This window comes from Micrasema longulum, unplaced genomic scaffold (genome assembly GCF_059751315.1).
Source record: "Micrasema longulum isolate JH-2025_06_02 unplaced genomic scaffold, ASM5975131v1 h1tg000930l, whole genome shotgun sequence".
Lineage (NCBI taxonomy): Eukaryota > Metazoa > Arthropoda > Insecta > Trichoptera > Brachycentridae > Micrasema > Micrasema longulum.
Window position 1 is genome coordinate 601881 of NW_028278121.1, and position 16098 is coordinate 617978.

The 16098-nt window shown below is 30.2% G+C and overlaps 1 protein-coding gene across 1 annotated transcript in view; it reads left to right on the forward strand.

The window, feature by feature from the left end:
* Positions 1-427: 427 nt before the first annotated feature.
* The window catches only part of LOC148278088 (synaptic vesicle glycoprotein 2B-like), a 32855-nt gene continuing 17184 nt past the window's right edge, over positions 428-16098 (forward strand). The window contains exons 1-2 of the mRNA XM_088231908.1: positions 428-698; positions 8300-8353. Of these exons, the coding sequence (XP_088088034.1) occupies positions 695-698; positions 8300-8353 (58 nt within the window). The 5' untranslated portion in view covers positions 428-694. The remainder of the gene's footprint in view (positions 699-8299; positions 8354-16098) is intronic.

Below are 16098 nucleotides of genomic sequence, written 5' to 3' on the forward strand. Positions count from 1 at the left end.
TTCGCCGAACGATCAAATGTTGTATCCTTTGATGCATTCAAAAATATTTCATTGCATTAATTTAAAGCACAAGAAAAAAACACAACATCGAGTTTTTATTTTTCCAGGAGGCATTCCAAGCATTAACATCATTTTAATTTCATTTTTCAGAATATTCATCTATTCATCGTCGAGTAAAAAATACTCATTCTGGATTCTGGATCTATTTCACACTCTGCTCTTTGTATAAGTTTCGTCCGCCTGGAAATAATATATCATATTGATTATGATTGTAATTAATTATGATGTAAAACTTCACCGAGATAAAATCTTATTTTTTTAAAGATGAGAAAACAATATAAAGGTGAGAGATCCCCCTCTATCAAAAATGACCACGTGTTGACGAGGAACAATGTATGATTTAAGTTCTCTCACACGACAATTAATCACTTCCACGCAATGAGGTTCCGCTGACGGTACTCTGAGTATAATAACTTGCTTCTGAATTAATCAAAAGTAAAGTGAATTACAATTAATCAAATTGGATCTCCTAATATAATGTAATTCAATGCATCCATAGAATAATTAAATTAAATTAATAAATAAGAAAACATTGATCTGTTAGTGTTCTTTTTGCGATGGTGCTATTATCAAGTTTCTAAAAAGTGAATTTAACATATTTAACAAATATTTTTAAAAAACATTTTTTTTCAAAATGGGTGAGTACTTTTCAATTATTTAAGTATTTGTGTAATATTTTTTTAAAATACTAGGTAACTAAAAAACCGGAAATTCAGTTTAATTGTAAAATAGGTATTTGAAATGATAATTAGCTGTATTTATTTATTTATTTATATCAGATTCAGTGCAGAGAACGGCGTTTATTGGCAAAAATATAGTAGTTGCAGCTATACAAAAAAAAATTGATATGAAAAACTTCAAGACAATATTATTTGCAGCTTCATCAAAAGCATAAATACCATAATATAACACATCAAAATATTAATTCAGGCAGAAATAAATTTTCCTCTTAGAGCTGCCTTTTTCGATTCTAAGGAGCCACTCACACAGTATTTTAAATACTAAAATAGACACTAACATTAAAAGGTAATTTTCTTTTTTTTTATGAAGGTTAAAAAATTATAAAAATTGTGTGTTTAAAGCTGCAGGCAATTTCAATACGAATAACAAAATAATCATTTTTATTATCAGGACTATAAATCTACAAGAATGTATTAAAATTAAAATAAATTCTCATAATCCAGAGACACTTACATATTGATAAACATATTTTTTTAAACATTATATTTTTATTATATTTATAGACAGACAAAAGTATTTCATATTTACCTTTAAACCAAAAACGATGCTAAGGTGTTCATATAGAAAAGAAAAATGAAAAGTTTTATTTGAAATAAATAAAAAATTGCTTCCTACTGTTTTTTTCACAGCCTTATTTTCTAATAATATTTTAAAAAAATAATAAGGCATTTACTTTAAAAAACCTATCTTAAACCTAATGCCAATGTTTTTCTTGTATTTTTTTACACATTAAAAGATTATTTTTCGGTAATGAAACCAAATATTAATTAAATGTAAATGTTAGTAAATATTTCGATATTACCACATAAATACTTTTCTATTTCTGCTGGTTTCAAGACGTATCCTTCTCCGCATCAGGACACTTATTACACTAACATGCAAATCCCTCTATAAACCTTCACCATAGTAATTAGTGTCCAGACGGAGAGACGGGTACGCCTCAAAACCAGTAGACATAAAAAATCAGTGCTTGGTTGTATACAGATATTTACTAACATTTATCAATATGCTTTATGCCACAATGTTAATGTTTTGAATATTAGTAATATAAAATAATCAGATTTACAATTTTTTTAAAGAGCATGTTTTTCTAAATTTGTTGCAACAGAGAGGGAAAACATTTTTGAAAACAGATCAGGGCTTATGACCCGCCATTGGCTGGTTTAAGTGGCCACTTTACACACTGTGTAACATTCACCATTCTTATAAAATATATCATGTGGGTGAGATTCATCCGGCTGAACCAATTCACCTACTAGGCAACGCGTGAAAACAATTTTCCAACTTTAAACTTCTTTAACCTGTTAGTTAATTCAAAAATATTTTGATTATGTCCTAATGTTTGCAAACAGGCTGGATTTTCTCCCTAGTGAATTATTTAGATCTAAAATTGTTGCAACAGAGATGCAGAAATGCAATGTTAATTGATGGATAAATTGTAGTTTACATAATGTATTGTATATGTCCCTCATATTTTGGTTTAAAAAATAGCTTACATATCCCAGTACCATATTCAATTTTCCATGTTGCAAAAAAAAATTGAATTCATTTATTAAATAATTTTAAGATACGTATTCATATATTTCATTCTCCTTTTTTATAATTGATAAGATCAGCTGACTGAAAATTACCTATCAATTTATTGAGGATTTTTGTAATCTCTTGCTCTGAAAAACGTTGTGTTATTAAAATAAGCAATGTGTATTTAACTTATGAATTGCATGTCAGCTAATTATATGAAATCATCCTTTGTACAATTTTCAATGAAAACAATTGTGTACTTTGTATGTAATGCAGTCGACAAATTGCATGGCTTTGTAATCACATGTAGTTTTAAATTAACTAAGTAATAATTTCTAGATGAACAATGATCTATCCGCAGAAATTTTAATTAAGTTGCAACAGTTAAAATCTTAGAAAATAATATTGATGCAAAAACATTGGTTTTAGCGTTATAATATAAAATGCATTTTTGTTTATCTACTTATTTATTTTTTAATTATTTATTTAATCCAACATTTAATACAAATACATAGTTAGCAAAAAATGTTTATACAATAGGTACATTAAAAATAACATTTTCTTATTATTAATGGATGTAGCCACTCCACTGGCCCACGGGCACGTTCTATATTTATTATTTATTTATTTATTTATTAACGGACATTGTCCATGGGTACAATTTATAAGGTTTAAATATTACAATAAAAGAAGAGTTTAAAACATTTTTTAAAAAGAAAGAAGTATTGACAAACATAAGGGACATCGAGACAAGATCTGAACTATTTATTTAGTGCTCGTTTAAATCGTTGTAAACTTAAACCAAAAAAGTCCAGATCTTGTCTTGAGTTAACAATACGACAAAGGCGGGTCATTGGAGAATTTAGGCCATATTGTCAGTGTATTTTTTATTTTATACATGTACATACTTTCACATCAATTGTCAAGTCATATTTTGATATTAAAGGTGTAAAAATAAAAAAACATATAAAAAAACATGAATAAAATGAGAAAGGACTTTCATGAAATCAAAATTATATTCTGATATACGAAATATATTCCTCAGCTTCCTGTCTAGTCCTTTTAGTAATCCATTTATTTACTAGAGTTTTGAAAACATTGTTTTCCATTTTGCTTACCGATATATCGATGCCAAAAAATTAAAGTGTGTTTGTCCGTAATTTTTTTTTCTTTGGTAGCAGAAGTATTGTTTTTTGTCTTTGCCTGGTTGCCTTAATTTAACAAATTTTTGGGTAATTTTTCGTTTTGCTCTTAAACTTCAAAAACGTATCCCTATAGGCTTGTAGAGACATTTTATGTACAATTATTTACTATAACTATAGAGAAATAAATCTATGGAATGGTCAAAGCTCAAACGTCGAATTCTTGGTAGGCATTTTTACAAAATTACGTTCTCTTCATTAGTTTTAAGATGTATTTTTTTTAATTTGTATTTTTTTAGAAAATTTGTAATGTATTGTACGTTGGAAAAATTAACAAATATGAAAACATATCAATATAAAATATTTATCAAAGGACATCAACAAAAGTAACATAGTATATAACATTATAAATGCTAAGACAAGCATTATCGGCAAAATCAAGAAAAGCGCTCCGCGTTGGTTTGTTCCACACGTAGAGCAAATGGACAGCGAAATAACGGCTTAAATTATTTACAATGTGAATGCCAATGGATGCAGAAATAGAGGAAGACCGAGAAAGAGGTGGCATGACCAAATCCAACAAATCCTTGATGATGGACATGTTAAAAGACGGAATAATTGCCGCGCGTGTATGAGAAAATGTATGAATATAGAAGAAGCGAGATTTGTATGCAAAGATAGACTGATGTGGCATGCCTACCCTTACGAGGAAACGACGTGATGGTTTTTTTGAACATAGTAGGTAATATTTTTAAAAATAAATAATTGAGTGGGAACAAAAAAAGTATACTCTAATACAAATAAAGAGTAAAACTAAACGTTATCAAATTTAAAAAAAATAAAAAAATTTTAAACATATGAAACATAGTTTCATATAGTGTTTCCAAGGAGTTTTTGTATAAAACTCATTTAGGGACATATAAATAACGATATTTATTTACATACGTTTTTATATTTTAAACGTTTAAAATTTAATGTTTAATTTGAAATTTAATGTTTAAAAAAAAATCAATGTAAATTAAATATTGTGACAATCATTTAGGCAATCGAACCTGAAACCTCTTGCATGGTAGGCAAACGCATAATATAAACCTACATATAAATATTTATTTTATTTGGTTCTATGCGAGGCAATCCATCTCCTCTACCACCCCTATGGAGAAATAGCGTGATGGTAGTAGTAGTAGTAAAATAAATATTTTTACTAGTTTCAGTTGTTTGAGTGGGCTTGTACTTAAATCAACCTACTGTAACATGAATAATTTCGTTAATTTTATCTTTAAAAATTTTCTCTTTCGTTCCTATGTAGATACTAAAATCTCAAAATATCTAGTATCTTTTATTATCAGTACGCAAGAACATTATTATAATATCATAATAACGTAAATGTACTCGTTACTTATTTTGACGGCCGCGTGGTGTAATGGTCAGCGCGTTTGCCTACGACACATGAAGTCTCGGGTTTGATTCTGGGCATGGTTGAAATGAAATATTTATTTTAAAGGGTGTTTTTACACTAAGATATTTCATAGTCCCTGGACTGGTACCTGAAGCGTTACACTGATTATCTTACCTTACCTCGAGATACGATGCAATGGGTGTACCGATGCAGTGTATTGGGTGCGAAAAGGGAACGATGATGATGATACTTATTTTGACTCTATTCTTATTTTAACCCGATGACTAACTGTTATATAGTTCCTGTATCTATTTTACAGTATTGTAAAAAAAAATGTTTGGATCTATGTTCCTTCTTTGAATTAAATATTAAAAATTTACAACGCTTCTTTTTTGTAAAAAAATACACGAAAAGTGCTTTACAATTGTTTGATTATGTCTTTAGAAGATTTATTTAAATAGAACAACAAAGTGACTACTTTTATCTAATTGTGCTACTTTACTTAATCAAACAAACGAAAGCGGCTTGGACAAAGGTGACTTTTCCATAAACTAAGAAATAAAATGTTATCTACAATCGTAATTGATTGAGTTTTCCTACTGACAATTTTTGGTGGAACTGCATTTTTTAAAAATAACGAAAATAAGTATTTATTTTCATTCCACTTTAATTTATAATATTTACCAGTGGCCGGGTTTCATCGGCCATCAAATAAGCGTATTACTTTACTAATTTTTCATGCGAATTTAACTTTGTGCAAATCAAATAAACCAAAGAAATTTTATAAGAAATGAGAGAGGCAGAAATTAGGAACAGAACCAGAATAACGGATATTATGGATCGCGTAGCAGGACTGAAGTGGCAATGGTCAGGATGTTGCGAGACAAGACCCCACAAGATTTACCCCAAAAAAAGATCCCTAACAATTTAACATGGGGACCTTGGGAGAATAATCGAGGCGTTGGAAGACCTCAAAAAAGATCGTCTGACGACATAGCTGCTGTAAGAGGTAAAATTTGGCTGCAAGTAGCAACCGACCGAAAAAAATGGAAGGATATAGAAGAGACCTATATCTAGCTGTGGACGATAGAAGGCTGAAGAAGAGCTACTACTTAGGACTAACAATAGACAGACAATTGACATGGACAATTTATATCAACAATTGTATCAGCAAAGTTGCGACATTATCGAGTCTTTTTTTTTAAATCAAAAACTTTGTTCCAAAAACGGAAAAAAATCTAATGTACGAAGGCTATGTAAAAACTAAAAATGTCATATGCAACTACTATGGGGAACAGGAAATCAAAATGACATAAACAGATTACACAGAAAGAAAAATTAAATATTAACGTTAGTATATAACCTACCCTACCTAACAGCAACTAAAGAACTTTTTAAACAAACTAAGCAATTAAATGTAACTGAACTCTTTAAACTAGAATCTCTAAAATTAATTCATAAATTAGCCACTGATGTAATTGTGGACAAAGAACTTTAGTTCTACGATACAACACAATACGAGAATATCATCTACAACCGTCTAAAAGACTCAGACAACCTTTACAAAAGACGTTAACAATATTATCATTAACAGTAGAATGTGCATTTCAAAACTAAAAATATTTTTTAAAATGTATGTAATCAATAAAAGTTTTAAAATTAAAAACAAAAAAAAGAAAAAATATTCTTACTTTACTTGGTTTATACCAGTCCGACGATTTTAGTCACGACGAAACTCGATCACTGGTAAAAATTATAATTGAACGTCGAATTTAAACGTAAACGTATTTTTATTATTATTATTTTTATTTTAAAAAAAATAAAAAAATATTTGCGTTCTTATGATTTACCCAAATATTTAATTTTGAGGGCCATTTTCAACGAGTTGTAAATAACTCACTATTAGAAAATGGAATCAAGTTGGGGTAGAGTGGGATTCGAACCATGGACCTTCGGTCCGTGAGTCCGAGACACCAGCCACAAGACCACAACCCGATTTTCAAGTAAAACTAAAAACGTAATTTAAGATTTAGATCGAGGAAAAATTTGTCAGAAGCTAAAGTTTAAATCTCTCTTAGATTTTCACTAAATCTCACTAAATATAAAAGATGTAAGAAATATTTACAATTATACTAAAATTAAGTTTCAAGTAAATCAAAATTTTGTGTTTGTTCTTTTTAACTGATGCGCTTTACTCATATTGTGTTATTTTTTCATGACGCACTTGATTGGAATTCTATGAGGGTTTTATAAGCAAACTTAGAAATCCCCATTGAAGGAGTTACTTAGATATTTGGGAAAAATTTTGAAAAAAAAAAAGAGATTTCTTATTATGCTTAACTAATTCAATAGAGAATACTAAGTTAGCGGTGCCAAGCAGCATAATTAAAATCTGTTTTTGCAAGATTTAGAGACGGTTTTGAATTACGCTATTATTTAGGTAGGTAGGTTTTCATGTAAACTTTATTTTGGCATCAATAACTGATTTTCCGTTTTTTGGGGAGATTTCTAAGTTTGCTTTTAATACCCTCATTTAATTGCTGTGATATATTGTCTAAGTGTATTATTAGTCCCAACTCAACACAGGACTTTCATCTCATAGAGTTGGGACTCGTGTTTCAATAGTAAACCAAAGCCCGATGTTTATTGAAATATATGTTTATGTAACAATTTTTATTTATTATTTTTGCTATTATCAAGTAATGTGCGAGTACATGCCTCCACATTCCATTATGTTGTTTCCCAACTCAACACAGGGCTCTTTACATCAGATAGATTTGGGGACGCAAAACATGTTGATATATTTATCGTCAGAACGCAGTAATTTTGGGTAATTTCCTGGTTAAAAAATCAGTTATTTTTCAAAACGAAATATTTCCGATATTGACGGAATTTTTAGAAACTTGTGAAAATTTTGGGAAAAATCGAAACAAAAAAAGGATTTTTTCAAATATTTATTCATGTATTTAGTCTATCGTCCTAGTTTTTTCAGGAAAAAAATGTTCATCAGAGCGTTTTAACCTTATGAAGATTATCATTGTTGTACATTAACAGTCTACAGTAAAATAATTCCTTTCCCGAAAAAGTTCAAATTTGGTTTTAGAAAAGTAGCCTACAATATATTTTGAAATAAACAATAACGATCTTCACGACACGTACTTTGGGTCAGATTTCTAGTAAGATCACATTAAATAAAATGTGATTTTATTAAATCTCGAGTGTCCTGTGCACTAACTTTCTTTTGTTATTGGACCTCCTGTCTTATTATATGGCAGTGCAAAAAAAAAAACAATGGTTATGCTGTACGTAGATGAAGTATCGATAATTTTTTAAATGACCCACTTTATTACAATACATCTGCGTATTACTATATTGTACATATTGGTCTTACATATGTTTTTTTAGCATTATTTAACTGACATGATTTTTTTTCTAGGTCTTGATTTCGTAGAACAAGGGGCGGATTTCGAGAACGCCATCACAGCTACTGGTAAGAAGAAATCTAATAATCTTAGTGTTTTTTTATTTATTTAAAACATTAAATAGACAAAAACAGCAAACATATCGAGATTATGTTGCCACAACTATGCCATATGATTCCCAAACCACAGCGCCGTAACTCGACATATCTAGTTTCGAAAAAAAACGCAAAAAACTTTTCAAACAAAAATTGCGGTGATATTGATAAAAACTCCTTTTTCTTATTTTCCTAGAAGGCTTTGACGATGAAATTTTTTTGTGAGAAGACAGAGTGTTATATAAGTCTTTTTAAAAAAAAATATTCGCGTTGGTTACTGCAGACAAAAAGTCGCCCAAAACTAGTTAAAATGCAGTATTAAAACATGATACAGCAAAAAAGCCACTTTAATAATTACTACTGTGTTTTTGAAGAAAACTGATGGCAAATACTATTTTCGAGTATAAGCAGTTTAAATTAAGACACACATTTAAAAAAACGTTATTTATTTATCAAATAATAATTTACGAGTATATATATATTTAAATTGCATGGCGTTTATTTTTACAAATAAAAATATTCAACATCATCATGCTTAAACATTTTATAAAAACCGCATTTCAGTCAGTATTTTTATCATTTATGGGCTTAAAACTTGATGTTACTGCATGGGTAAGTATTTCATTTACAACCTTCTAGCTGTTGCAGTGAAAATAGAGTTCGATATGCTTAGAGCTAATGAAATCAAAAATAACTTAAAAACGCATAAATGTGAGCTGCGGCAATTTAGGTTCTGCACAGCAAACACATGCAGCAAGCACATGAACGTCTTATGATATGTAGTTCATATCTCCTTTAATTTGATCAAGGTATGCACGGCGAGGCGCCAGCATGGTCGACCTCTTATGATTTGTGCCCTCTTTTCCATAAAATATGCCTATGATTTTCATGGCACAAAATGTGACCCATCTTACTTTACACCCACACACATACACGAAAAACTCATCTCCTACTTTATATACATGCATGATATGTGGAAATCCACGTTTTATTTTAGAAAAAATGACCACATATTTTCAACTTGTAGTTGGCGATTTACATACGTGGTTCAAAATTAAACGGCTGAGAGATTAAATCGATGAGATGAATTAAGTCACGTCTGAAGAGACATCTCCTTTCTCTTCCTTAATCTCTCTTCCTTTCCTTTTTCCTCTTTCCTCTTTTTTTCCTTTTTCCTATTAAGTAATAGTTTTTATTTAAGGTAATTCATAAACAAATACGTTTATTTCTATTTTTATATATATTTAGCTTTATACGTTCTGTAACTTGAATAATAAAAATAGAACTTTTATTTTATTGGTTGGTTGGAAAAAATTGCCATTTGGCAATAGGTCCGCCAATGTACAAATAACATTGTCTACTGACTTAGTCCATTCAATAAATGGCAAACACAAATCCTTATAACATGTACAAACACAATTGAAATAAAATATAAATGAAGAAAATTAAAGCTAGGACAAAAATATAAAAAAAATACTACCTCAATGTATGCATTAGATGCGACATTAAGTACGCGCTTTATGTTCTACTGTACTGAGGCTTTGGAACCTATCCTTTATTTGGTAGAAAATAGTGTTTTACGCTCAGCGGTCGGTAAATATAAAGCAGCGCAAAAGGCGTTACATACAGCTTTGAATGATAGATCGCTAGTTTTTTTACTCTACTGCGCGTTTTGTAGTTTGATGCTGCATGATGCAACAACGGTTATTTTTAGATCACAATTTGAACCTATCGTTCTATGAAGCGTCATCTCTATTTAATAATACCTCAGTGATTACACACAGATTTATACCGATATACTCCATTAAACGGTTTGTTGAGAAATGTAATGTTTTAAACGTGAGAATATGTTGATGATTATATAATATCGTTATGGTACAATAAACATGGAAGAAAATAAATTTTATGACTGAATTTTGTCATGGAAGATACTTAAAAAATAATTACAAATGTTACATTCTTTTTTATGAGTCTTTTATGAACTTTTCTGTGTTTAACTACTGAAAAAGTACTCGGGGATTTAAGTTAATTCTTTGTTAAATATTATTTCAATGTGCTTATACATACTCGTACATTATATTACTCCCTAGACATATTTGACTGAAGCTTACAGTACTGATGCTGATATTTACATAATATTATATGGTAGACAAAAATTTATCTTCAACCGGAAGTATTCAAACTCGGTACCTTACTTTACATCTTTATTGAAATATAACAGCACTTACGTAAAACATTTAAGAGAAGAGAATATTGAAGTTTAGGAATCGACGGGGCTTATGACCAGTCATTGGCCGGTTTAAGTGACCACTTTACACACTGTAAAATTCACTATTCTGCGCTTATTTGAACATCTGTATTCCTTCAATTCTTCCATCTGTTGATATTTGTGAAGTTAAAGAGCTAAAACTCTTATTTACGCTGGTGAGATTTATTGAATTAAAGTATTTCACCTACCGCCTAACGCCTGGATTTTTTTTTTCAATTTCTATACTTCTTCATGGACCAGGTGGATATATTAACAATATTTTGAGTTTGTCCAAATTTTTGTAGTCAAGGACTGGATTCAACTCCCTAGGATCCTGTTAATATTAACATATTACAACAGAAATAAAGAACATTTTCGATAAGGTTATACAGAAGTCTAGGGATCTACAGGGCTTATGACCTGTCATTTGTTAAAGTGGCAACTTTACACACAGTGTAACATTCACCAGTCTGCCCCGTAGATGCCTTGACTTCTATATTACCTTCTCTAAAATGTTCTTCATCTCTGTTGTAGTATGTTAATATTAACAGCCCCTTGGGGAGTTGAATTCAGTTCCTGTCAACAAAAAATTGAAAAAACTCAAAATACTGTAGAAAACGAATACTGATGAATAATTGAGCTGAAGTTGTTTTTTTACAAATTCCGGGTCATAGTTAAACGTAGGATAATTAAGTGTGAAAACACATTTGCAAATAAATATTTCATGCATAAAATTAAGAATAGTCCGGAAACCGCTTACGCACATCAAACAAAAGGCGACTCAACTACTCATAAATGAGTAGCTTTACGTTTTGCCCTATTAGTTTTCCCCTTTGTAAACGTCGCTCAGTACGCACCTCCTGATTTGAATTCAACTATGCCGTGGTGTGTCCTTTTAAAGTGTAGAAATACTGCTAGAACCTTAAAGAAAAATGATGCAATCACATTTCATGTGTTATTAGCAAACGAATGTGTATATATCAAATGTATCACTCAAACATTGAATTATTTTTCCATCTGTCAGTATGTCGAAGAAACAAAATGGAAATTTCGTTAGTGTTGCCAGGGTAGTAATTTTTTTTACCCTACTTTGCTCATCTATGAGAGAATTTATAAAAATTGGATCTCGGATTAAACAACTCTGTGATAGACATTTGACCGGCATTATTTTCAAAACATCAAATATTATTTAACATGATATAAAAATATCTGTTTTATGTTAAATAAAATTTGTCTTATATTTTCAGTTCAAAGTTCATTAGTTAAATTATTCTTATTAAATGACCCTTTACTTATCTACTCTGTTGTGTCAATAAATTTTTCCACGTGCACAATAAAATTTTAGAGAAATTAATAGATTGCTTGTTTATTACCTTACATTTGTGTTATGATTTTTTTTTCAATGTATTCAAATATGTTTCTACGCTCCTTCTGGACTATTCTTAATTTTATGATTTCATGTCAACTATATTTCAGCACAACGAGCGTAACTTTCGGGATATATTTTTCATATTTGAGGTAGGGCTTTCAATTTAGGGTAATTGGGGCGCTTTAACATTCAGAGTCAAACGACGTCGAGACGACTCAATACATAACACCTTGCCTTACACAGTGCTTAAATAAAACGCCTGTCAACTTCGTTTGACAGCCTATTTCCACCTGAAGATAAGCACAAGCCCCGTTATCACTGTACATAATGTGTGCATACACACGTCAGAAGCGAACTATTTCTTCTTGCTCTGTGTATTTTATTTACTCTTCATATAGAAACAGTTCCCCAGTAGACAGCCAAGATTTACCGTTCATTTTTTGTAATCTTTTTTGCAAAGTTGTCATCAAAAGTAAATAAATAGGTTATAAATACACTGGATTCAAGAGTTGACAAAAATTTACAAGGAGAAACTCGCTCTCAGATTTTATTGTTACAAAATATAAATGTTTATTTACGCCCTGATTCAATGAAAATTAAATTGAATTATATTTTAAAAAATGAATGTGCATAATTTTAAATGATATTTTTTCTAAAGGAAGAAATAAACAATACATTATATTGTCTCCATACCACTCGACTGTAGAATCATCTTTTTTCCACTATCATAGATGTACGATATACTCGTATTTGTTTATCACGCCTGAAAAAACGTCTCTTTTCTCTTCCCTAATATCTCCTTTTATCATTTCTCTTAATTGCCATTTCCCATTGAAGACTAGTAGAGATCCTAATTAATTTATATTTCTTGTTCTGTTTTTGCATTCATTTTGATTCATTATTTTATTATTTGCATACCTATGTTTTGCAACTTTATTAATATAAATAACACCTTTAATTTTGTTGATGGCCCTCCAATGCAGAAATATGTATTAACAAGATAAAAATGTTAACATTTTAAAGTATACAAGTAAACAGGATGGTCGGATTCCTCTGAATAGTCTTCCGTCAACGTCTAGCAATCGTCGAGTATTTATTCCTTTTCCGCACCTAATGTTGCATAGAACACTGCATTGTTATAGCAATCGCAGTGAATCTTGATCATTTTTGTAACATTAAGGTAAGATGTTCAGTCTTACGTTTCAGGTAGCATTTCAAGGACTACAAAATATTCTAGTGTAAATACACTTTTTTAAATAAATATTATTTCATGACAACCATGTCGGGAATCGAACCAATGACCTCTTGCATGGCAGGCAAACGCGCTGACCACTACACCACGAGGCCGACATTTAGCTATTGTCGAGTATTACTCGTATTAAAATCGTTAAGTTTTGGTTTAGCTAATAATTCGTACCAATATTCGATTTTGAATAATAAAAAAAAAATATTCAAACCATTTAAAAAATGATAATATAGCTTCAACAATGTTTGATTATGTCCAAATGCTTGCAGACTGGCCGGATTTCCTCCCTAGGGAGATGTTCATATTTAAATTCATTTCAACAGAGAGGGAAAATTTTTTGAGAAGGGAATATGGAAGTCTAGGCATTTACAGGGCTTATGACCTGTCATTGGCTGGTTTAAGTGGCCACTTTACACACTGTGTAACATTCACCATTCTGCCCATGTTTGAACATCCACATTTCCTCAACTGTTCCATCTGTTGACTTTTGTGAAGTAAAAGAGCTGAAACCTTTATCACGTGGGTGAGATTCATCCGGCTGAACCAAATCACCTACTAGGCAACGCCTGAAAACAATTTTTCAATTTTTATACTTCTTCTTTTACCAGGTAGTAATTCAACAATGTTTGATTTTGTCCAAATGCTTGCAGACTGGCTGGATTTCCTCCCTAGGGAGATGTTCATATTTAAATTCATTTCAACAGAGAGGGAAAAATTTTTGAGAAGGGAATATGGAAGTCTAGGTATTTACAGGGCTTATGACAAATGTCAACAGATGGAAGAGTTGAGGAAATATGGATGTTCGAACATGGGCAGAATGGTGAATGTTACACAGTGTGTAAAGTGGCCACTTAAACCAGCCAATGACAGGTCATAAGCCCTGTAAATGCCTAGACTTCCATATTCCCTTCTCAAAAATTTTTCCCTCTCTGTTGAAATGAATTTAAATAATATAGCTTGCCCATATTGCCCTCACAGTTAAGATGATTTTCTCAAAAATGTCGCTATTTAAATTATCCATAAAAATAGTAACAGTACCGTAGTTTGCCTGTCACTGAACTAAGGTATCCATAAACTAAATACTCGTAATTACGTGCAATAAATGTCTTAACTACATTATTGACACTTGGTTTAGACTACTGTTGTTAAATATTCACTATCGTCACCTTGTTTATTTATTTTTGTGTCTATGTCATTGTAAATCGTATTTACGGAAGTAGTTTAACGAGTACTCGGAAGAAGCGAGTCCTATTTAACTTGGCAAAGAATCATGTATTATGACCGTGAAAAGAACGTGGATGTTCATTGAAATAAAGCGCATCGAGGCTTCTACAGTTGTGCAATACTCTTGCGTGTATTTTTAGTTTGAACGTCCATTAAATAAAATAATCTTTACTATAATCATTTGACGCCTCACTACGAACAGAATTTGATATAATAAGTATTAGTTATCAACATTACAAAAAATGTAAAATGATATTCAATATTTTATTTTATTTATTTCGAATACAAACAGAAATACTGGTTAAATTAATATAAATTAAAACTTTTAGCCATCCAATTATCTCGCTTTACAGAAAATTAAAACTACCACGGCCAAACATCGTTACACTTGCATAGAACGGAAGCTTTTCAATAATTTACCACAAAATCTACGCCAAGAAATAAATTACGAAAAATTTAAGGATAAATTAAAGAAAAGTTTCATGACATAATTAACATTAACTGTATTTTGAAAATAAAGATGTATGTTTAATATGTGCCTGTGTTTATAAATTTATAAAGTGATTTTATTTTTAAAAAATTCAGTGTTTTATTTTCTCAATTTTTTTAATTGTTTTGAAAATAAAGTAGTATGTTTAATATGTGCCTGTGTTTATAAATTTATTGAGTGTTTTTATTTTAAAATTGATTAATTTTTTATTTATTTTATTATTTTGTTTTGCATTTTTTGTTTCTTTTTTGATATTTTGTAAACTTGCCAAACACAAGAGCCAGACTATTTTTTGGCAAGTTCAACTTTAAGTGTTCCATTTTTTTACTGAATGCATATTTATGCTAATAAAGGTTTAAATTTAAAAAAAGATGGATTCACTAAATTATACTGAAATAAAGCAACGAAGGTTTAAAATTTACACTTTATAAAGAATAAATATACTATCTTTAAATAAAAGTATAGGATTGGAAAATTGCATTTGATTTTTTGATTAAGAGCAAGAAAAGAGACAAAACGTATATTCTCTGTTATTCTGAATCAAGCCTATTAGTTCTTATTTGTACCTATTATATGGAGTGTTAAATATATCAAGGCTATTGAAATTCTTGTTAAATGCTTCACATATACAAGGAATTGTAGAATGTTTCCGATGATTAGTTTTAATATTACTAATATAGAAAATATCAGACAGTCTAGTTGGTCTGGAGGGGACACGGTACGCAAGTAGATGAATTAGTTCAGGGGAATAAAATTTATCTCTTCTGTGTGCTAACGAATCAAGGTTATGAAATTTAAAAGAACCTATATAATTTGGAAAATGCAAATGAAATTTGTATTCTACTTGTTTCGTTATTTCTTTTGAACACTCTCAATTGTATGACATACATTGTTTGTATTGCAACTCGGAAATAACATTGACGCAACTAAAATTTTTAGAAGAAGGCAGTTACAAACACAGTAAACTGACATTCTTCCAAAAAAACAAATGCACAACATAACTTTCACTGACTTGTATCATCTACGTGATAAAATGGAGAGACCACAAAGATATTTTAAAGAATAATGCAGCTAATTGTGCCGATGAAAAATATAAATTTCTCCGTATCTAACTAAAAAATGACAATTTTGAAATTATGTT